The 24,031-nt window shown below is 47.3% G+C and overlaps 1 protein-coding gene across 4 annotated transcripts in view; it reads right to left on the bottom strand.

Moving 5' to 3' along the window:
• Positions 1-24,031, bottom strand: part of Pnt (ETS transcription factor pointed) — a 162,387-nt gene that overhangs the window by 126,129 nt on the left and 12,227 nt on the right. For 3 of the 4 annotated variants that reach the window (XM_076425391.1, XM_076425392.1, XM_076425398.1), the window contains one exon: positions 15,312-15,519. In XM_076425391.1, the coding sequence (XP_076281506.1) occupies positions 15,312-15,519 (208 nt within the window). Of the gene's footprint in view, positions 1-15,311; positions 15,520-15,953; positions 18,142-24,031 lie in introns of those variants that run through there. The other variant, XM_076425393.1, reaches the window with a different exon arrangement.

Below are 24,031 nucleotides of genomic sequence, written 5' to 3'. Positions count from 1 at the left end.
CGACTCGATAGAAATTTCTGCAGCATGTACAGTTTTTGTGGGTTTCGCTGCTCGAACCGCAAAATTAGCTGTCTTATCCCGGAAGATTGAGAGCTCAGACTCGCGGCTTTGAATTGTAGCGAGCGAACAAAGGTGGTCATTGTTTGCGAGATTGAAATGAGCGAACAGCCATTCACAATGAGATGAAGGCTGAACCGTTGGCTAATTTTCTGGGGAATTGTCAAAAATTGTCCCGGGAAGTGACCTCCCAGGGAAATTCTGGGCCACTTCGATTACTATAGAGAGCTGGGCTAGGATATCGAGCGCGAATCAAGTGGTTGATTCATGGAGCCTGGAGATAACTGGACCGGTCCTCCTATACTACTCTGTCTTTCTGGCCAGGAACAGTTTATCCGGTGGATAGAAAGTTGGTTAATGGACGAACACGAACAGAAGCTTGTTGCTGGTCCGCAACGGCTGGCTCGAGATCTCTCGGGTCCATTGAATGGAGCAATATTTCCTTTTCAATGAGGAAGTCTTGGCTTTCAATGGATCTCGCGAGTATATTGTAACATTTTTATCGACGGTTAATATCGCGTTACCGATACGGGACCGGAAATAGTTGGGAACGATAAACTGCCGGGTAAACGAGCAACGTATCGATCGGCGTCGATCGATCTGGTTCGAGAAGAGTTCACGAAATTTCGATCGTTTCGCGGGATCGGATCGTTTCAACGATTACACTAGTAAAGATGTAGACGGTAGCTGAACGGCCGTGCTCGTGTAATCTAGATTAAATGCCCTTGGCGGAAGAAACTGAGCAGGTTTTATCTAACTGCCTGTGTTGGAAATTATAAACGCAGAGTCGCGAGCGCGCGGAAGGAAACAGGGTAATTTAACGCGGCAACGTTCGCCGAGTTATCCCGCGAGTTCTCCCGAGGAACCGAGAGATTTATTTCGAAATGATCGAGAAACTGGACCCACGGCGCCACACGCTCGATTCCACGGATCCGGATAGGAAATCCTCGATTGCTTCCTTATAAATTAAACGACCGATCCGTTCATCGATAAATGTTTCTCCTGTTCGGGGTGAAACCAAACGTTTCAATGCTGAAATAAACGCGTCCTGTGGCTGGAGAGCCTTAACACTTACATCCGCGAGGGTCACCGTAATAGTTGAACGTGTGGAACGTTTCCCGCATTCTACAGGTGACTATAATTAAGCATAAAAATGCCGCATTCCTCAACACTAATTGAGTTTACGATGAAAATTCGATTGTCCGACGACGCGGCAGGTTGGTTTCGCCATTCGTCCCGCGTGTGTCGAAAGACGGGACAAGAACCCGACGACGATTCGCGAGAAAACAACGAACGCCGCGGAAAACCGTCTTGTAACGAGTGGATTAAAAAGCGACCGGTATTCTAGTTAAGTTAACGAACCCCGGTGTATTGAAAACGCTCTTCCGAGCGGATCGAATCGGGCCACGGAGTGATTTACCCGAGCCGAATCACCGTGAAACCATACAGCGTCGAACCAGAGGGCGTGCCTCGTATATCGTCGGATGCGCGAAAAAGGGTTACAATGACCGTGGAGGCTCGCCGATGCGAGGAGGAAAGAAGAGAGGAGGAGGAGAGGAGAGAATGGATGAGAGGGAGCGCGAATAACGGAGCAAGAAAAGGCAGGATGAATTTCGTGGAATGATATACGACCGTTCCGGTCGGAATCCTCGAAAGGATTCGGGAGCGAGAACGCGTCGGAAATCGGCCTTCGAATTAAAAACTGTTCGATTCAAGAGGAGAGGAGAGGAGAGGAGAGCAGGTTGGGAAGTCGGTGCTGACTGCCGCGGAAGGGCTCTCGTTTTAACGACATCCGTAATAACGCGCGGCGATCGTGGTTAATGCTCGTCCCGCGTATCGATCCAGAGATCGGGGATCGGGCTCGGATTCGAGGCGAATTAAACCGTTACGGGCTACTAATTGCCGGGCCGGGTCGTTTCGTGGCCGTCCGGCAGATAAACCGGCTTGTCGAATCACGTGAGAAAACACGAACGAGAAGGCACTGCGGAGCGGCGGCGTTATTAGTTCCTGGTCCACCCTCCTGCAGCCTGCAGCATGCAGCCTGGCTGCAGCCTGTTGCAGCTTCCTCTCTTTCTCTCTCTATCATTCTCTCTTGCACTCTGTCTCTCTCTCTCTCTCTCTCTCTCTCTCTCTCTCTTTATCCCTGCTCGCCGGCACTCGGAGCAGGGCCGAGCCGAGTCGAACCGTGCCGCGGTGAATGAAGCTGAGTCGCGTGGCGCCTCGTGACGTCACAACCTGTTGCTACCTGTTTCTCTCCTCTTCTCCCTTTATTCCCTTCGTCCTCCTATCTCCTCCTTATCGGACGGCCTATGTCGCGGCGGTCGCCTTTCAGCTGCCCCGCGGGCTCTTTGACCACGATTTCCGGAGACCGCGCTATTTTCCAACTCAATTATGATATCCGATACCACAATCCTCCCTGTCGTTATCCCATTCATTCGATCCAGAAAAATCTCCGTCCGATTTCTGGCTTTATTCGTTTACCTCTTCGGGCGACAGCTTTTTGTTATCTAGAGAACCGATCGACAAGCTATCCTGCGCGATTATGGGATGTAGTCTGCCTTTAGTAAGAAGCTACAATAATCTATGAATTGCTAAAGTTTCAATATCCGAAGTGGATAAGACTGCCATCATGTGTGAATCCAGGTCTTCTATCTCCAAGTGTACAGGTTGCGCTCTGTTATCGGCGAAGAAGTCCGGAGCAACGAAACCACACCCCTTTAGAGTATTTTGAACGGTGGAAACTCGACTACTCTAATGGAAAGAAAAATATTCAAAATACGGAGCCACTGTGGTCTTCCGATCTTGGATGGAGGATCTAGGCCAGTCTCAGGAGTGCGAATTGCATTTAGGAGCCCTATTCTAGCTCCGAAGAGATCCAGAGCAACGAAGCCACGCCTACTCGAAGCACTCTATACAGAGGAAGCAGAACAGGCGTACATATTGGGTACATTCCAGTGTTTTGAGAGTGAGGAATTCACGTGGGAAGCTCTGGAACGAATCAATGCCGTTTGATTGCGCATCTCGAACCTGTCGGAACTTTCTCTGCGGATATCCCTCCTCGCGGCTCGCGACTTGCGGTTCAATTCCACGAAATGAATGGGAGAGCCTATCTGAAAGAACGACTCTATGAATGGAAACACTCACCGGTACTAGATCGGAACTGAATCGAGCGGCCGTTCATTCAAGGTAACGCGCGCGCCGCTCGCGATTTTCAAGGATCCTCGTGAATGAAGAGGATTCCTACTTTACCGGTGGCGGGTACTCCCGATGAATGTCGCGCCACCTGCGAGAAAACGGTCAAAGCTGATCGGAAACTACGTCGAGGAGGGAGACCGTCAGAGGTAGACACTCTCCGGTCTTGATCTGTCGTCCGGCCGCTGTAGATCGGTGACGCGCGACGTGCCGGGGCGACACGCGGTTGCATTTTTCACGAGCTAAACTATCTTTAAATCCCGCTGAATAAGGCATCGAAGAGAAAGGTTCGTTTCTATCGAACGCCTCCGACCGATGCCCCTGGCAACGACTATTTAAGGCGACGTAACACGACGTAACTCCGACGGGGGACACCGCGCTCTCGCGTTCTCGTTCTCTCGCGATTTCAGCGAAAGATCGGCTTTGTCGATCGGCGTCGATCTCGCTCGGACGCTTATCGGCCCGACAACGATCTACCGAGAACGGTCCCGGAGATCTCGTTCCTCGAATCGAATTGCGAGACAGACACGCACCGCGAGAACGAACCGGGATTTTTCGGAGCGAACCGGAACGAAACAGAATGGTGTGGGGAGCGATCGATCGATCCGTCTCTTCGTCGCCGAGGATGCAATCGACGAGACGAAACCACCGCGACAAGCTGAATCGACGCTTTAAGAATTCACAGCTCCCCGAGAATAGATTTATCGATGCGTCGGATTACTCGGTTCGAAGAACCAGCCGCCGCATAAATTAGTCTAGTGGCAGCTGTCACTTGCCGACAGTACAATAACCGCTTCGGGAGAGGTCGTCAATTATTAAGCGAACAAGGTAACGGGCCAAGCCTGAAAATAAGCGGAGGTCGTGATCCGATACTTACTCTAGGTATGCTTTCGAGGATTCTCCGCAAAATCAACTTTAACTTTCTCATTCTTCCCGATTTTACCAAGTTTCTTTTTTGGCGAGATAGAAAGGCCCTTACTCAGTAGAGCAATCTTTTTCGTAGACAGAAACCAATGAGATAACGGTCCACAAGATACATTTACTTAAACATATATATATGCAATATATATAAATATGTAGGTAAACTTAAAGAATGTTCTTAGTGGGCAGACTGCGAAGATTCCAGCCAAATAAAAATTCGAATCACGAGAGGGACGGCTTGTTGTTTGTTTGGAGAGTTTGCCAGCTGATCGGAGACTTCAACGGAGGAGCCTGAGAACGCGGAGCTCTCCGAAGCGTGCAGGCTACGGGCCGGGGCAATTTGAAAATCTTCAAATTTCGTCTCTCGGACGCAGCATCTGTCCGAGCGAAGAAGAAGAACAGGCGAGAGGGGGAGGGGGGTTAACAGAGGGCCGATGAGAAGAAGAGAGGAGAGACAGAGAAGAAAGAGAAGGCGGAGGGTTTGTTTGAAACTGTAAATCGTCGTCTCCGGGGATCGAGGACGTGAGAACTGTATCTGCGTCTGGTCGCCGGTAAGTAAGCAAACCGGGCTGAAGGAGAGACAATGAGAGAGCCGTGGAGGAGAGCGAGAGCGGAGACCGAGAGAGGACCGTCGAGGTGACGCGTGGAGGAGAAAGGGGAGGTTTCTCGACCGCACGTACAGCTGCGGTTACGCATTTCGCGCAATGCTGCGTGCACCGTCTCACCTCGCCTTGCCTCGCTTCGCCTCCGAGAGAACGGTCCACGCCTGAGATCGATTCCCATCGATGATAAACGCCCGTTTCGTTCGAGTGGGAACTAACACGAAAAACCTCGTCGCTCGAGTATAATTACGCGAGAAGGTATTTCCAGACACCGGTTACCCTTGCTTTCTTCTCGAGACAATGATCGGGAACACTTGTTCGTGCGATCCTCCGCGAATGGCCTCTGAAAAATCTCTAGCTGTCGGTGCAACGTCAATGTTTCTGCGAATTCCGAATTTTCGGGACTCAATTCTCTAATTAATGCTATTCTTTAATCCTTACTAGTCGAGCGGTGATTCAGAGTTACCACTAAAAATTTCCGTTCCATTTTATTCACGATATTGTCTACATTATTAAATATGTTGACGTCTTAACAATTACTGTACATTTAAATATTGTATGAGGTATTATATCGATTTCATATCCATCAACTGAGAAAAATCATACATAATGGAATTATTCTAGGTCGGAAGAAATGTTTAATTTTCAAGTTAAAATATAGCTCCAACTGCAAAGGGATAACTTTTTGATGTTTACTTCATGCAATTAATGCTAGATTTGATTTTACGGAATTTTCGAGGGTGCCGATGTCTCTCGGATGGTTCTGCAGTTTGGTGTATTTGTTTAAATTATTTCCGAGGAACGTGCAACGCGATGGGATTGTACACTGCAATCGCAGTTACCAGAGGATCGATCATGCTAGAAGTGTAAACAGTCCGCGGTTATCAGATAACAATGTTGCCAGTTCGTTCGCAAGACCAACTTCGTTCGCCGTGACATTTGCAGAGAGCAAGAACGGCAATCTGATTGCGTTACCGATAATTCGGTTCGGTAATTTTGTAAGGCAAACAACTTCGTCTGCACGTCAGGCAAGTTCGAACTTTCCGTGAAATTTCCATGGAAAGAACGGCGAGTGATCTCGAAAACATTGAACGATATCGAAGCGTGGGACCGGTGGACGCGGCCCATCGGTTCACGTTTCCCTTCCACGGTCGTTCGACGAGCGTGCGCGCACTGCACCCTCTCCCGTCGCGTCGGCCAGAGTCCAGAGCTCGTCCCCACGGTCCCATAACGCATTCTCATGCACTCGTCGGGCTTCGACCGCATTTTTTTCACCGTTTTCCCATCCCGTTGCCGTGTCCCATCGCGGTGTCCCGCCGCACAACGGCCTCCACACGTCCTCTCTGATTTTCAGCGAAGCCTTTGATCTCGAGCGATTCGAGGAATCGCGGCTCGTAAACAGAATTAACTGCCTCCAATCTTCACCCCCGACCCGGCTCTGCCACGGATTTCTAAAGCCGTCGTTGGTCGCCTTGCGCCGATCTTCGTTTCTACAACTAGAAACTGCCTCCGTAAGCATCCTCCTATCGAATATACTACTCTGCTCCCACTCTTCATTCTTGCAGTATACACTTCACTTTTCTATCGCGAATAATTATACGTGCAACTTTTATCCACGTTTCTCCCTTTAACACATCACGGATCAAATTGTTTGTCATACATAGTAAATGCTACCTTGTCATATGTACACAATGAGCAACTGGAACTTCTTCCACAAAAATTCGACGAAATCCGAGCAACCACAGAGTTGAAATGCAACGCAAGAAGATGGTTAAGCTGGGAAATCACATTTTTTTCGAGATAGATAAAAAATTATGTCTCCCCACGCATCGCCGACGCGACAGTCGCCGTGTTAACGACAGAGATGATTCATAAATTGGTTCCTTATTGCAACAAGTGCCTGCGGACGAAGAAGCTGCGTCGATGGAGAAGTAGTAGCCGAGTGTACGCTAGCAATTTGATGAAAAGAACTCTATCAGTTTAGTTCATCAACCAAGAATAGAACCAGCTCGGTTCTCAAACCTGATGTCCGAATATCGTTCTCCTCGCGATAAAGAGAGACCTTCAAGAAACAGATCACGATTCGTCGCAACACGGTGCTCGTTTCCCGGCGACTTCCGGCGCGACCCAGGGTTGAGAAAAACGCGGATTTCGTGGTACGAAACGCCGCCGAATAAATTTGCTTCTAGTCGAGAGGCGTCCACGGCCGCAATCGTTCGTCGATATGCAGAATCGTCTGCAACCCGGTTGTCGCCGCGTTGGATAAAATGCAAAAAAGATCTGTGATCGAGTGTCTCGCCATCTTCGGAGCTTCGGTGTATCTTTCTCTGCCTCGCTGCCTTGCCGTGTAGATACGTGACCGGACTGTTGTCCGCTCGGCTACCGGCGAATCTTCTGTCAATCACTCGGAAACGCAGACGCATATTTCTCTATCGGATCCTCGTTGGAATGGCGGTCCTCTCGCCTCGCGAGACACGCGACACCGTCCCGTGCGCGCCATTTAAAAAATTTTAATCGACCGACCGTCGGCATCCTTCGACAATGCCAACGCCTTCCTCTTGGCTACCGTTCTCTTCGCTGCCTTGGATCTGCGTCGATTTACTTTTATATCCGTTTTATCCGTTCGCCTTCGCCATCAAACAGCGGAGTTGCAAAGAGGTAAAGAAAGAAGAATCTCTATTCGGAGCTTCTAGCAACCGACACGGAAATATTTGACTTCGCCTGAAGATCCGCAGTAAAAATGTGTCTCCCCCGCAGTAAAATGCAAAGTGAAAAGGTATAATACGACCCTGGCTACCTCGCACCTCGACCATAACGAGCGAGATGGGATCGGGGAGACCCGAAAAGAAAACAAAGCAGCTAGTCTGCAGCACCATATTGCCTAAAATTAACAGCTGCGGAACTCCGGTAAAACTCATGTAAAATTCTGGGAGCCTGTACACATGGGGTTATAGTCTGAGCCTGCAAGATCTATAGACCCTAAATTATACGATCTCCTTTCTTTTCGAGGGAACTGGCATCGGCTCTGGGCAATCTTTCGGGCCCATTCTCGGGACCTAGTCTTGCTAATCCCATCGAACGAGCAATAGACCTTTTGGACAGATTGCAGGGGCGAGTGTGCGCCACGTGGGCTCGAGGTTAGGTGGCCCATGGGTTATGGGTGTCGAAAGGGCCACGTGACCAGCAGAACTCGCAGAATTCTGCCCGAGGATACAGGAAGTCGCGCGAGGCGACCGGATACGTTCGGACGCGAACAGCCTGATCGATCTCAGCGGGCTTTCTTTTTGCTGGATTGCGTGAAAGGGACGTGTCGCAAACGTAGCCTGCACGAAACGGGCCCCACGTCCTTCGGGATACCGTAACGCGATTGTCCACAGGTGGAGTGGTCCCATTGCACCGCCAGCTAAACGGCTCGGTTTCTCCGGAAAAATCCCTGACGTTTATTGTATTTATGATAATCGCGCACGATATATGTTCTCATGAAAATATGTCTGTACATTCCACGTCTTTGGCTATTCTGAAGTTGCAGTTGATGTGCAATAAAGAAAAATATAAACGTTGTGAGAAAAGAGATTGTACTGTCCGTTCGGATAGAAAAGCTCCGACACACAGACGAATTATTATTGCGATGCGTTTTACTACAAGCAGTTCAGAATGCACTAAAAAATATAAAGCCTACAATTTTATTCTTTCTTCATAAAGTATGTATCCATACAATCTCGCACGGGCCCAATTTCACTTTGAACACTTTGACTGTTTCTAACGCTACACCACTTTGTACGAAACGATGCGTTACTCTTTACTTTCATGGATAAGTGTGTTTAAATGGCCGGCATGTGATCCGAGAAAAGTCGCCGAGTGCAAAGGGTTAACCATATTATTCGATCGATCTTAACCCTTCGTGACCCTATGTCAAGCCTGACTCGACATTGACCTTCACATCAATGGTTGTTTATTTTACTGAGTTGCACTGTGTTCAAAGTAATGATTACATGGTATGTAAGAACAATTACAGCATTTCTCGACTGTTCCGAACAGATTGCCACAGTTATACAGTCTATGAGAGTAGGTACAATTGAATTAATGCTTGAGAGGTACATGTTTATAACATTCTGTATATTAAGACAAGTTTAGGCATTCAATTTAAGACTGAGAGCCTGAAATATTCCAAAGGAATGGAAGACATTTCGTACTTGCAATTATCGTGCAGTACAGTAGTGAAAAGCGTACAGAAATTTGGTTGGGACCCCAGAATAACAGGGTCGGATGATGCAGCAAATTCTGTCATATAAAGTAGAAGGAACACTTCGAACCTGGAGGGTTAAATAATGATTTTTTTTCGATTTTCGTGTGCACCTTCGCTGCACTGGTGAGTTTCACGCCCCTTCCACTCGCCAGGCTAACAAAGGACAGCGGCAGCGACGAGAAGGAGAAAGAGAGAACGAAAGCAAAAACGAAAGAGAAAGAGGGGGGAAGAAAGAGAGAGCAGAGAGTCCGAGATTGCACGTTGGACAACAGCAGACGGCGTCACGCTCGGCGTCTCGGTTTCCTCGACGACGGAGCCCAAGAGAGCAAGGGAAGCTCCCAATTTACTCGCGAGCAGAGCTCGGATAGCACGACGACAACACATGGTCGAGGCATGGCGAAACGACGACTCTCTGGGCCCAGGCCCATGGTCCGATCCCCGAGCCCTTCGCCACGCAGGGCACGTAAAGCCTCTCCGACAGCCATGCTCATCCGGTGCGAGCTACCTGGCTGCGGAATAAATTGGATATATATAAACACGTAGACCCGTGACTCTCGACATCGCTTCTCGGAATGACAAATTGACTGCGCGATCGACAGGCCGCCACCTTACCCGGGATCCTCCCAGCTTTCGAAACAGGCGTCGGGCTGCTCACGATACCAACAACACCGCTCCCGACACAAACAAGAGCTTCCGAGCCGATTGCCCTAACCAACAACCTTTCAAAATCTTCGTGACACGCTAAATCCTGTATGGACATGTGTGGTGAGAATAAAAAAGAAACATAATAAGTGAATTTGGTTGAATGAAATAAAGAAACGAGTGTGTATGAACATCGTTTGTGTTACACATTATGTTTTGTTAAATACATGGATCGTTTATAAACATTGATAATTCCATCTACTGCTTGAATAGACCCCCCCCCCCATAATGCGATCAAAAACGGTTCAAAAAGACTGTGTATACCTTTTTTGTTAAGCTTTTTAAATTTCTGAGATTCATTTCATGCGAATAAGTAGATTCCACAGAAATGCTAGCCGAAGGGGCAGATCGGAATCGTTCTTTGAAATCGATGTATAGATTGAACGACGAAAAGGAAGCTGTACGCTGTTCTGTATCGCGTAGTGCATCTCGATGCAAGTGAGGGGAAGATTTGGCAGGTTGGAACGGCTTCGTGTTAGTCTTGAAAACTCCGAAGCTAAACGGAGAATTAGCTGGAGCAATTGCGGCCAGCTCCGGGATTAGTCGCGGGACTAATCCGGTGTAAGAAGCAGCCTCGGTTAATTAACTCGAAAGCCCGGAGTCGCGATTGCAACGGTGGCGAGGTGACGAGTTCGTACGCAATTTTCTCATTAGAGAGACAGACGAGTGCTAGAGTACAAAGCACGCGGGTTGCGCGCGTTTCTTTTTTTCACGGGAGGAAACGCGAAAGAAACAAATTTTCCTCGCGATCGGTCGTTCGCGCCGGGCAATGTCGCCGAGGACAATGGCTATTTGCATAAAACATTACGGCCACCGACTGTCATCGGCGTCTCCTATCAGGTGGCAGGGGTGTGTAGGTGATCGAATAACAATGGCGCGCAGACGGTTGTTACGGCAAAGCTCGAAGGAAACTTGCATTATTCAATGGCCTCCCCGCGACCATCGAGAAAATGCGAACGGCTTCCAGAGCAGTCGCTTCTCTAGTTTTCCGAATAGAAACACGCGACCGATGTAGGTCGGTTATGCAGCTCGGTTTTCGTCGACGCATCGCAAAAATTAGAACGAGCCTCTCCATGATCCTCTAAGGAGGTAACAGGACTGCGTTAAACGAGTTAGTGTGTGCCGGGGATCGCTGGGTTTCGAGAAATTCGAGGAAACATCTTCGATCCCTGTGATTTGCCAATCCGCGATCTCGACTCTTGCGGCACCAACTTCGACGAACAATGAGCCACTGTTAAGGTTGCCCAACGGACCTGTTTATTTTCTTTGCAAATTGAGTTCTGAAGCGGGCAGATTCGATCGGCTGAACGATGCCAGAGGTTCGATTAACACGTTCTTAACAATGTCAAACTAATCTCGCGCGTCTCCTTATTTTCAGCTGCAACGCATGGTACCGTAAAGTCTTCTAACTATTTTGAATTTCATCAACTCAATTTTACTATAAATCCATCACGTCCGCAGTCTAATGATTTCGCTCATTCAAAGTGGACGAAATATACTACTCCAAAATCAACAGAATAACAGAATAATCAACAGAATTGAATATAACTCCGAATCACGACTTGATCGATTGAATAAAATTGTTAGAAGCGATAGGAAACGGAGTTCCCAGGGACAACCGGATCGGGAAAGCGAGATCGATGAAAGAATTAGCGAAGTCTCGAATGGCGAGATAGCTAGTTCGATGTGCTGGAGGTTAGCTAGCAGATGAGTGGGTGGACACGTCGCAACGACGAATATACCACTCGCAGCAGTCGCAGAGAGGATCGTGCGTTGCGCTGCGTACACGCGCACGTACACACGCCACTGAAGGAGAATGGAAGGCGGGGGCGTTCAGTGGGGGGGCCTTAATGAGGATGCTGCTGATTATCCAATTCGTAAATTCTCGCTACATTTTGATCGTGCCGAGCCGAACCGCGAGTAACAAGAATTACTGCCTCCGATTTCTATGCCGGCCGATCTAGCCCTGCTATGCGCCGATTTATCGGTCGATCGAGATACTCAATCCTACAATTCTTATTCGAATCGATACTTATCTCGCGGAGAGAGTCAAAATATTGGTTTCACTCGTTGCTCTTTCGAGATTCGAAGAGTTTCGACCGACCTCGGCTGTGTATTCATATATACTCTTAATAATATTTTTAAAACCTTCATAATGTTGTAACTCCATTGCTATAGCAGCAGTGACAGAAATTGTACTGCGGAGAGAAAGATTTTCCTGTGACGGAGGCGAAGGGATCGTAAATCGATATTTTCGCGAACAATTTCGAAGAGGAAGCCCGAGTGCACGGTGCATATTAATTGCCGGTCCGACGACGCGTGCATTGACGCAACTGCACGACCGTCCGAGTGCTCATTGCCAAGGTGATCGCAGTGCTCCTTTCTTCGGTCGGCACGGCATCGCCTTCGTCGTGTCGCGTAGCGTCCCGTCTCGTCTCGTCGCGTTGGGTCGAGACAATAGCGGTGTGCTATAATAAAATACTGCAAACGTGGGCTGTCTGTGCAACCCATCTCGCATCGGAATCCTTTTTAACGCATCGGGCGTCACCTTGCCCACATACGGGCACCACGGACACCTTTTCTCGCAAGGACGTAATTTTACGTCGATGGATGGCGTACGCGTTCATCGATCATTGCGGCCGCATAAATCGGTCGACTGCACGCTCTTGCTCAACCCGCATCTTTCGATATAATTGAGTCGTTCGCACCGGAGCGATTAAAACGCCTCGCCGAGACGAACGACTTGTTCAAAACGAATACGCATTAGGTCAGTGCAACAAGTTTTGCTCGATTTCGTATTAAAGTACAACCTGAAATCCGGTACTAATTTTTCCACTGAAGTAATTAAACGATTTGGGAAATTAGTGGCTCCATCCTCGGTCTGGAAATTTTTATATTAACGCGCTATAGTTATATTTACTAGTGGCTGTTTGAGACGTGACACTCTGCGGAGTAAATCAGCCAGTCAACAGGTTAAGGGATCGACGATCCCGTGCGTCCAAGATCCGCCCAAGTCGCGGCCCACAACTAATTGTCACCGGTGGAAAGGCGTTAATTAGCGGCAACAGAGTCTGGTACGCGCGTCGGATCCAATTAGAGAGGACGATGGTTCGCGACGAGTCGCGTTTCCACGTCGCGGAATTGCGAGCGTGATCGAACAGCACGTGGACACTGGCGGCATAGGTTTCCTACGGAACGATTCCGATTCGATCGTACTTCTTGTTCCTTGTCTCTATAGGTCACCGCACAAAAGCTAGCGCCCATGGAATTTCTTCTCGGCGTGTCTCTCTCCCTCTCTCTTCCTCTCTCTTTCTCTCCGGTTCTGTTCGTAGCAGCGTCTCGAGTTTCGAGAGAATTGTATGCAAATCGGCCGGAGCAATTTTTCGCGAGTCTTTATGCGGTCCGGATCGATTACCGTTCGGTAATTTACGATCGACCGGCCCTTCGGAACTTCTAGGAAGATTTTACGCTACAGTTGTCCAGCTTCTGAGATATTTCGTATCACGAGATAAATAAACAATTGAACTTAAAAATTAAATAATTCATTACTCTTAATACGAATGAAACAACATGGTGATGAGTACAACATTTTTGGGAGACTCTGCATAATATAAAACAAAATCGTAGAATTATGACGGAAAGAAGAGAAGAGACTTAATTTCCTGATAAGGATCATTAATTACGGTCGTAAGAAACACTGCACTATTATATTATAGAATTATAATGGCGTAATTTCGTTTATTTTTCAATAATTTAACTAATTCTTTGAGTGTCACTCAAAGGGTTATTTGCAACCCCAACCCCTAAGAAAATAAATTTTATTCCTATCCTTCATAATTTGCTCACAATTGTGTAAACAATATATGAAATGCACGGAATAAGTTCGAGGACTTTTGAAAAAGATAAAGTTTAGGATGTTTACCCTCATATTACCCTTAAATGAGGAGTTAGCGATTTAAAATTTGGAGGATTATCTATCAACCAGAAACCATTGTTTCGCACACGAAATCAATAAAAATTGTCTCGTGAGGGTCGGTGGACCATCCTTATCCTGCTAGACCCAACCCTTCTCACTCGACTGTCCCCTCTGAGGCACCAGCACAAGTAACTATGCTATCATTGAAAACAATTCCCACTCAAATAATGACATGTTTGAACTGTTTTAATTGCCCTACACCTTAAATACACCTTTCACGTGGGAATAGTAACAAAACTATTCTAGACCAGACGAAATGTCCGAATTCTAGAATTCTAGGATCAAATAGCTTCGAGCGCATAGTGTTAAAATTGCGGCTGCAGAGCACGCAACGCCCCGTGCGAGCCGGCCTGCCTGCCCGATCTAATCGGACAAGTTATACACGAGTTAGTGCTTATGCAGCCAGCGCTCATATTATGCAAGCGTCACTCGATGTAAGTGCACTTTTTAGTGTCACAATCCCAACGGTTAACAGGACGCTACATCGGCCGGCCGCGCGCGCGCGCGCGCCGTGGATCGATCGTGTTTCAACTGTGCTCGCAAAAAGCTGACACTAGAATTTTTTCCGAGTCGTCATTTCTTTCCCGCGATAAAGAACTCGCTTCTGAAGTTGAAGTTTCTCGCGTAAACATGTTATTCCTTCAACCTAAAATATTTCCGCGAGGTCTCTGTCTCGATCTGACTTGTGCTTATTAGGAATCACAAATCGTGAGACACAGACGTTGCAACTCGAAAGGGGGAGAGGAACATTCTACAAGGCGTTTTACACTAATAAACAGAGGGATCAGAATTACACGGTGTCGCCCGGAAATCTGTTACGTGTTCGTGGCGCGTAATCAGCCCGGGACAAGGGTAAAAACGGTAGACGGGCTGCGGGAAATTCAGCGGGCTGTGTCGGGGCATGGTGTGTGTCCCCCTTCTCTGGTTCGGTGGTAAAACGCGCGATGAATTAAAGCAATCGAAAACGAACAAGAGCGTGAGCGGGTGTAAGTGGGGACAGGAGGGGGCACAGGCCTCGAAACGAGCCCCCTCGTCGCTCACAATAGGTATCTCGTAGCGCGCTAAAACTACAATGGCCGCGAACGCGGCTAATTGAAACATTTGCCTCGGCGATTGCTAGACCCCGGCCGGACCGGGTAAACACACGCGGGACCATGCAATTTTCTCACGCCAACACTCGATGCCGCGGCCAATGGCAACGCTGCCATCTACGAGCCGAGCTGTTTCGATAAACATGCGATTCTCGGGCCTAGACGCCTCGCCAGCGCGCGGAAAACAGCTGGAAATCACCGACGAAGTTCTATTTCTGCAATCCGAAACGGCGTTTAGCTGTAACTACGGGCACGGGCGAAATAATGGAATTTTCTGAACGACCCTTCCAACAGAGAGGTCGCAAGAAAGATTGAAATCAAAGTCGAAGGAAAAGGATACTGTGAATCGAAGGGACGCCTTTGCAAGAAGAGATCGATAGCGCGGATCGAGGGTCTAACGAGCAAGAACACCGGCATCGACACTTAGCAAATTTACGAGCGGTGATCTCCAGCGAACCGTTCGCTCGCGACGCGCCTCGCCACGTTCCCGAACAACCGAAGTCGTAAGTTGAATAAAAACTCACCCAGGGAGCTCTCGGGATCGGACAAGTCGGAGAGAGAGGGCACCTTCCGCATCGAGGTGAACCTGCCGGAGAGGGCAGGCACCAGACCCTCTTCCTCCGCGTCGGAGGCCAGCTCCTGTTTCATCAGCTTCGCCATAACCGTCAACATGCCGCCGCCGTCGTTAATGCCGCCGCCTCCCAGATAGCTGCCCACGCCTCTAGCATCGCGCTGAAACAAAACCACCAACTTTTAATCCAGTCCGTTCCTCCTTTGCATCGGGGGGACGAAAACCTCGATCATATGCCACTGCGAGATTCTCGGGGGCCAACTAGTTCAACTTTTCAGGTGAACGCACTGCGATCGTTCGAGTCCAAGGCTTCTCGGCTATGTATTAGGTTCCAAATGTGTCCATACAACTGAATACCAATGTATAACTTGGTCAATGTTTGATTTGATCAATTTGTAACTTGGTCTATCTGAAGCTTGGTGAATTTTTGATTTGATCAATTCGTAAAGTAGTGAATTAACTTGATCAGTATTTAAATAATTTTCGATTTGGTTTCAAGCCAGAAAGTCTTTACTTACGCGCAAAGACAACTTGTATAGAACAATACTTCCTTTCGGAAATAAATGAACAAATAAGATTCGAAATACTGATTTACCCGGAAATTGTCCAAGGAAAGCCTGTCTCGTCAAGTTTAGAGGCACGATCCTACCGTGGGAAGAGACGCGTTCCTACAGCGACCGACAATTACAAGTAAATCTTCGTGGACCGACCGTGAACGCATCGGGTATTCGAAAATAGATTTTCTTGTTCGCGAAACCGAGCAGCAGTCGCAATAAGATCGCGTCAATTGAGCGGATCGGGGAGCACCGGTTGGAATCCCGGCAGCCGGTGAACGGGTGCCGATAAAGATCGGTGGATCGAAGCCGAGGGAGGAGGTCGCGATCTCACCGAGAGCTAGATCAAAGAGTCGCGAGGAGGACGCGGTCTCTGCGGAGGCATGAATGGACGGTGAACCTGTTGAAGTTGACGTGCCGGAAGGGGAGAACAGCGGAAAAAGAGCAGCGGGGGGAACGAGGAGAATGGCCACTGGAGCGACAAAGGGGGTGAACCCTGGTGAACGTGAAAGAGTCGAGCGAGACCGTGGACGACAAGGCGGAGGTGGGACAAGGAGGAACGAAATCGGTGAATAAGAAACGGAGAAGGAGAACAGAGAGGGGAAGAGAGAGAGAGAGGTCGCGAGAGCGAGAGAAAGAGGTCCGTCGGGCAAGATAGAGACGGAGGAAAGCCGTGACGGATGACCGGTGGGATCTCGGAGGAAGGGGGCAGGCTACGGGGTACAAAGACGCTGAAGAAAGCGGACGACGGTGGACGGAGAGCAAAGAAACCGCAAACGTGATCGAGGCGAAATCAAAGTCGAGCGAACGGCGCAGGCTCCCTTCGAGAATTGCTCGAGAAATCAAAATGTCTCTGTGAAAAGAAGCAATAATTTCTACGGACGACTTTTGGCGCAATCGCGCAACGAAAAGTGAAAAGAAAGGGGAGAAGCGATCGCGGGATGCACCGAGCCGGCGCAGAGCGACAGGCAACGACGACCGCTTGACCTTCGCGCGACGGACTCCAAGTTGAATGAAACGCTGCACAAGAGAGTGACGCAACGGTACGCAATGCAACGACAGCGACGCGATGAAACGTTCTAACCTCGCCGTACCTACGCTCTACTCTCCTCTCCTCCTCTCACCGCCTCGACGACTCGCACTATCGTTCTCCTTCTCTCTCGCTCTCTCCCTCGTTCTTTCCGACTCATTTTCTTTCTCTCCCACACAACTTCTCGTGCCGTCCCTTTTACGCACTCGGCTCTCCTACTCTTTCTCGTCCCGCTGTTTCCCCTCTAATTCATTCCATTCTACGGTCGCCCCGCTGCCTAACCAGTCCACCCTTCCTTCTCCGTCAACCTAACCCAGAGACACTCGTGAATCGAAGATAGACGACTCCGTATCCGTCACTTTACGACCCCGACGTGGAATCTGGAAGACAGCGAAATCCTCCATCGACGATCCGCGGATCGAGGCAGTCGATGTCCCGAGGAAACGGATAAAACCACCAGTGCTCGATCTTTCGTTTTGGCCTGTCAATTTTATTCATCGATGATATCTTGATTAGATCGCGCGTGTTATGCGAAATAAAAATTGTTTGCATTCATTGCACGATACAGGATGTATTTACATAAACATTTGATTCTTTTCTAAAAGCCCATGGTCCGTGGCTAAAGAATTTTGAGTGGATCCTTCAACAGCAACAACAATGTGAATTGTGAATCAACAAGTTACTTCCAGCAACGTCATCGAAGAATTTCCGATTATAATGTAAAAGAAAATTTGGAAATGGTACAATTTGCTGAACATTGAAATGATTTCACTGTTCTGCATTCGATCTGCTCGTTTTTATCATAGATGTATAAGATCCGCAGTCTCTATTGATTATACATTCGCTAGTATTCGCACCGTGTTGCCGTTTGTCGGTGGCTTGGGAGCGATGAGTCATTAAGATGATAAATGCATCACCGCTAGTTACTTCTCGGAAAAATTATTTATGACACGATCTAATATATTTGGTCGACTACGAGTGTTCTCGTTTTCCAGTATGCACCTACATACATGCAACGTGGTTTTTGTGCGTATTTAAGAAAATTCAATGACCATGTTGATGAACCTGTAACTTGTTGTTGTATGATCCTGATGAAATTTTGTTTCGACGATCTTTATGTCTTCGCGGAGAAAATAGACTGTTTTAAAATAAAGAAAACAGAAACAATGTTAAGGTAATCCCTATTGATCGGGAAAAACACTACATACTTCCTTATCTTCTGCTAAAACTAGAACTATTAACTCACTTGCACGAATTCCTATCATGTTAACCGTGAAGATCGATTTCGTGTTAGAAGCGCAGCGATTCGAGCAACTTCCCAGAGCCTCGTCGAGGATCGATCGGCAAGATCGTTGCGCAGATCCGAAGTGGTCGATCGACTGATACGTGGGAGCAATTCTGAATGAACCGTACGATTTGATTCAGCAATTATCCCCTCGATCGTTGGTGAAACTATTTCCATTAGCTCGTGGCTCCGTAAAGTAGACGGAAGAGATCGCGAGAGACCAAAAGTGAAAATAAAAGAAGCGATTTCTCGCGAACCGAGTGGAGAAGGCGTAGGGCCGATTAAATCTCGTGGCGAACAACGGGCCCTCTGTGTTCCACGATAATTATTTTCCCCTCCGTGGTTGCGCTACACCAGCGTACTGCATGCAACACGTGTATGCAGATAACCGGGCCGGGTCGCGATGCTTGTCACGCGTTCTTTCGTCGTCTTTCTCCTCGCGCATCTAATCTGTTTACCTATCTCTTCCTCTTTCATCATCGGCATTCGAACGATACAACACGGCCGAGAGAGGCGGTTCTTCGTTCCGAGGCGCAGAGCGTTCGGCTACGTGATCGAACGTCCGAGAGAGTTCGCTACCCAAGGGACACACAATCGATACACGAAAACTACGATCAAACATAACGATGAAAAATACTCGACACGCGCTCTTCCGCTCTTCGCCCACGTTCCCGTCCGACACACAGTGGGGCCGCGGTCCCGAAAACCTGGCAGAAACTCGAAATATGAATATGCAAGAATTCATAATTATCGGTCGATAAAATATAACGATGTCGAAAGGCAAAGTTCGGTGTCGTCCGAATTCAAAATTAGTCATTGCTACGGTGTTTACTTATGGAATGAAAAATAGATGTTCTAATGAGTATATTTTTACATGTACTCGATGATGTTTGCCAACAAATTTAATATGGCTTGTGCTTACAGTAGTGGACAAAGGATTAAGGACGCTCTAAAAAAGACGATAACTATTTTAATATTGTACTACAGGATGTGAAACGAAATTTTTTCAAAAATACTAATAATGTGGGACTATATTGAAAATTTAAAAAATACGTTTTGTAGGTGATGGTGATCGAGGATCGTACGCGAAAGAATCGAAAAGAAGATCGCCCACGCAGGGACGGCGAATTCAGCTCGGCGACGATCGATTGCGTTGCATCGTGTACACGCAACTCGCGCCTATATAAATTAATCGTCGTACGAATTGCCTGTGATGCAACCCGGTAATGATTTCTCGGAAAGCCACGCTACTCGCCGGTTTCGTTTCTCGCTCACCTTCTTCCTCTTCGCCAGAGAGCCAAACTCTCGAAATAGCCCGGTGTGCTCTTTTGTCCTTACGCGCTCGCACTTCGGAATGGATATCGAAGTGTCTGCACGAGAGACCGGATTTCATTAAATTCGACTCGACGCGACACGGGAACGTTTCGCGGAAAATCCGCGGAGAGACCACGAGAACACGCCTCTATCTTTAGCTGTCGCGAACACACCGTCGCGGAAAAGATCGATAGCTGTTCAATTTTATCTCCGAGCGACACAGAGCATTCTTGTGTACGATCCTAGAAACGGCGCCGCTCGGGCGTGATCCAGGTATGGCAGAGGAACGAGCTTCGCGAAGCTGGTCGCCTAACTGAATCGGAAACATTCAGTTTTCTTTTCGCAGTAGATGAATGGTACGTTCGGGAAACTTTGTTTGAATAAATTGAAAATAAATACTTCCGATCGGTGTTTCACTGATTCATTTTAGCCATAAATGCATAAAATCCGACATACTGAAAATCAGGCTCCCACCTTTGTGTGTTTGACATAACAGATACTAAGAACGGCATAGTCGATAAGGTACAATTATTAATAGATCGCGGAACTTCCTGGAATAGAAATTGTTTGCGTCAATTGCAACGTGCGAAGATTAGATTATAATTGAAAGTTCAAGATAGAAATTCTACTTGTAATAATTGTAGTCAGTTGATTCTGAAGTAACATTTTAAGACGTCCTCCAATATCAGTATTCTCGAAGTCATTCTCGATGTATCAGTATTTTCGTTCTGGCGTTAATGTTAGTGTGTAAAATGCGTAGTCCAGTGAAAAACGAAGTTCAAATGCCTGAACGGCGAGCATTATCGAGCCCGAGACACCTAACAGACGCGTTCCCGAGAAGCGTAGGCTCGCAGAGGAGTAACCCGAGCGGAGAAGAAAGAGAAGAAGTTGAAATCGAGATTAAATTCGATTCGAGCGCGCGCTAGCGCCAGGTCTCGAAGAAGACACCTCCGGAGGAATCGAATTTGCTTTTTCAAGATGTCACGGTTAGCGGTTTCTCTCTCGATAGGTTCTAGATAAGACACTCTCAGTATTCACCGGAGCCAGGAATAATTTTGCCTTCCGCGCGAAGCAAGGAGCTCGGAAGATCGCTCGAACCTCGATCTGCAACGGACGATTAATGCCAAAAACGCGAGAGAGCGAAATGTCGAGCTCCCATTTATTATTCGTCGAGTCGAGCCATCGACGACCCGGTTCGTATAAGAACCGGCATTATGCTCGTTCGGAACGGACTAGGCTCTCTTGCAAGTCGGCCCCGAGAGCCGCTTCTCTGAATGAATGAGTAACAGGCCCGCCGAGGAGAGGCGGCGGGGAGAGGAGAGGAGAGAGAGAATCGTCAAAAGAGACGAGAGAACAGCGAGACGAAGAGACGAGACCGGAGCAACAAGCGTCCGAGAGAGAACATTCTCGAAAACGCCCTTGAAAGGAAGAAACGAAAAGAAGCTATTAGCACGTTTTCTCATGACCGGCACAATTCGTTGCTATTTTTACCCCCGTTCCTTTCTAAGGTCCCCTCGATTATGCTCGTTCTGCCCCGGAGCACCTTATCTCGCCGCGATTTCGTTCCCAGTAGTCCACAATCTCGCCGGCGACTTTCCATTCCACCGAATCTCTCGCCCAATGCTATTCAGAAACCCTTTAGCTCTCGGGCGTTCACTATAGCTATCTAACCCCCACAGGATTTCATTTTGACACATTCGATAAAGCAATATCGTCAGGTAATTATGGTAAAAATGAGTGAGCGCGAGAGGTAGATTAAAAGAATTTAAGTTTATCAAAATTATTATTTTCATTTTGCAACACAGCTGAATGAAACGGATAATTGCAATTGATGCAGACGATTTTGATTTTGCATGATGATTCGCTGTCTACTTATTAAATATTATACCGAGATAGAGAAACGATCGTGGATTCCAGAACGGTAATTACAAATTGAAGAGACGGTAACGTTGTCGATCGGCAGGAAACGATTGATCGAGAATTCCAATAGATGTCTGTTCCTTGTCGAACCGGTGAAAAAAAAAAGCGAAGAACAGCTCCCGCGTGTCTCAGAGGTTGACGGCGCGATATCGATCGCGGATGATCGATTTTCCGATAGCGGTTCGCGCGTCGGAGCATGCGGGATTGGTTTTAACGCTTAGAACCATGAATGAACGTAAAGCCGATGTTTTCTTAGACCGAATGTCGCCCGATGCACGTGCGCGCACACACACACAAATGTACGAAGAAATGCCTCGTCGATAAGATAAACCCGACGACGACGAGGAGGAGGAGGAGGAGGAAGAGGAGGAGGAGGTAAATACATATACTGATCGTTGCAATTCTCGCGATCGCCGGAACACGCTCGACGAGCCGATTAATCGGCGTGTTTATCAGGCGCAGCGTGCGTCCCGAGCTTGGAACGTTGTCGAGGGAAAATCACGAGACAACCGCCATCGGGAAACCGAACGTTGTCTTACATTAATGAACCAGCGGCGGGTCGTGAGTCTATTCTGACCTACAGTATCAAAAACGTCATTTAACTCCCTTTCAATTCCTTTTTGAAACTTCTTTAACCCATTTGCGCGTTGTAAGATACAAAAAAAATACTTTTTAAAAACCACGCTTATATTAAAATGCACTAAAAAGGAGAAAATAATTTTGTTAGACATTGGTGGGTATAAATAAAAGCGTGGAGCGCTAAACTATATTGACGTAATCTTCGTGGGCGCTCCAAACTTTTATTTATAGTCACTAATGCCTAAAAAAACGATTTTCTCCTTTTTAGTGCATTTCAATATAAGCGTGGTTTTTAAAAAGATTTCTTTTTGTAACTTACAACGCGAATGGGTTAAAGAAGTTTCAAAAAGAAGTTGAAAGGGAGTTAAATGACGTTTTTGATACTGTGGATCAGAATACACCCACGCCCGAATTGTTCTTTTTAAATAGTCTTCTTCATAATGCAAATGGGTTAATATTTGAAAAGAAAAAATTCGAACAGTGAAAAGATATTTCCTCATTAGCACAGCAGAAAGACTGACCATAAAAATTACGTCCAAAAATATATTTCAAAGGATTGATAAATCAAGCAGCGACATATTCCCAGATATCATAAATTATACATAAGGATGGTCCGCCGTCCGAGCGTTAATAAACCAGCGTTCGCGTTATCCGTTTCCGATGGAAGACGAATATAATCCTTTAATATTCGCGGATGTCTGTGTCCATCTGCACGATCGCTGATCAATTCTGCAACGATTCCCGGTTGTCTCTCTTCGTTCATTGTTTTGTCCGGGGATCCATTCTGTCGAGGATCCACGGACGAAACCGACAAACTTCCCCGGCGACACAACAACCGATCGATGGACACGGCTATGAATACGCGATCGCCGCCATTCATCGCTCCCCGACTATTTATACGCAGGATCATTTTTATCCCCGAATGAATGACAGAAGACACGCGTGATTAAACATTTTTCCGCTAGATCGGCCGGCCCACGATATAAATAAATGCCCGGCGGATTTATTGGACACACAGTGAGAACGCAAAGGTTATCAACGCGGTGCCTCGTGAACCGTGTTCCTTCGGGATCAATGGATCGATCGATCGCCAGACAATAATATGAGGTTCTGAAAAACTCGAGATTTATAACAATCCTTTTTAAATAGTTCCATAGCGCCAGTCACCGGTGACCACCATTGCCCGGCAACGTGTTCATAGAAATGATGTGATACTTAATGAATTTTTCGGCAGTGACGTTCTCGAGGCGGAAACAAGGAAATTATTAAATCACTCTTCGCCAGTTAAGAGACAGTTCTCTAATGTTTCTTCCATTAGCTCGACTCACTCCGAAAGATTAATGCCACTTCTCTTAAAACCAATTCAAGCAGAATTTTCCTTTAAACTCATTCAGAACGGAGATTTAGAAAATTCTCAATTGCTTCGAAACATGTTCTAATTTGATCAAGCAAAAAAGTGTTACAAAGACGAAGCCAGAAATATTTTCTATTTTTGAATAAATTCGTAATTTGGTTTACTTCATCACAGTGCAATTCCCCACTAAAAACGAGAGCAACATTGCAAAATTTTCTATGGTACGAAACAAGATTTATTTACGATCTCTTAACAACGTTAAATCGATAAAAATCTCGGTAAAGAATACTATGGATACCAACGACGAAAAGGATGGAAGCGGTGGACCCGATTTTTGAAATAATGGAAGAGAATGCATCTCCGCAGGAAATCAAAGGAATCTGAATATCCCAGGCGAAGAAGGGATCGTTTTTCGGCGAGTTCTGCGGAGGACTTCCGGTGGAGGAACGACCGGCCAAGTGGCCAGTTCCTGCGCGCGGCGAACAACAGCTGCCCTGCTTTCCTCTTATTAATATTCATCGACAGATGGCCGAGAGAAAAGCAAAGAGGCTGGTCTTACGGTAAAATTCGGTAAAATTCGGTGACTAGTCGCCGGAGGTCGGAACTCGCGTTAACTATCGCGCTCCAATCATCGCAT

This window comes from Lasioglossum baleicum, chromosome 6, assembly GCF_051020765.1.
Source record: "Lasioglossum baleicum chromosome 6, iyLasBale1, whole genome shotgun sequence".
NCBI lineage: Eukaryota > Metazoa > Arthropoda > Insecta > Hymenoptera > Halictidae > Lasioglossum > Lasioglossum baleicum.
Note: the sequence above shows the minus strand (reverse complement) of the source record. Positions and strands in the feature narration are given on the sequence as shown.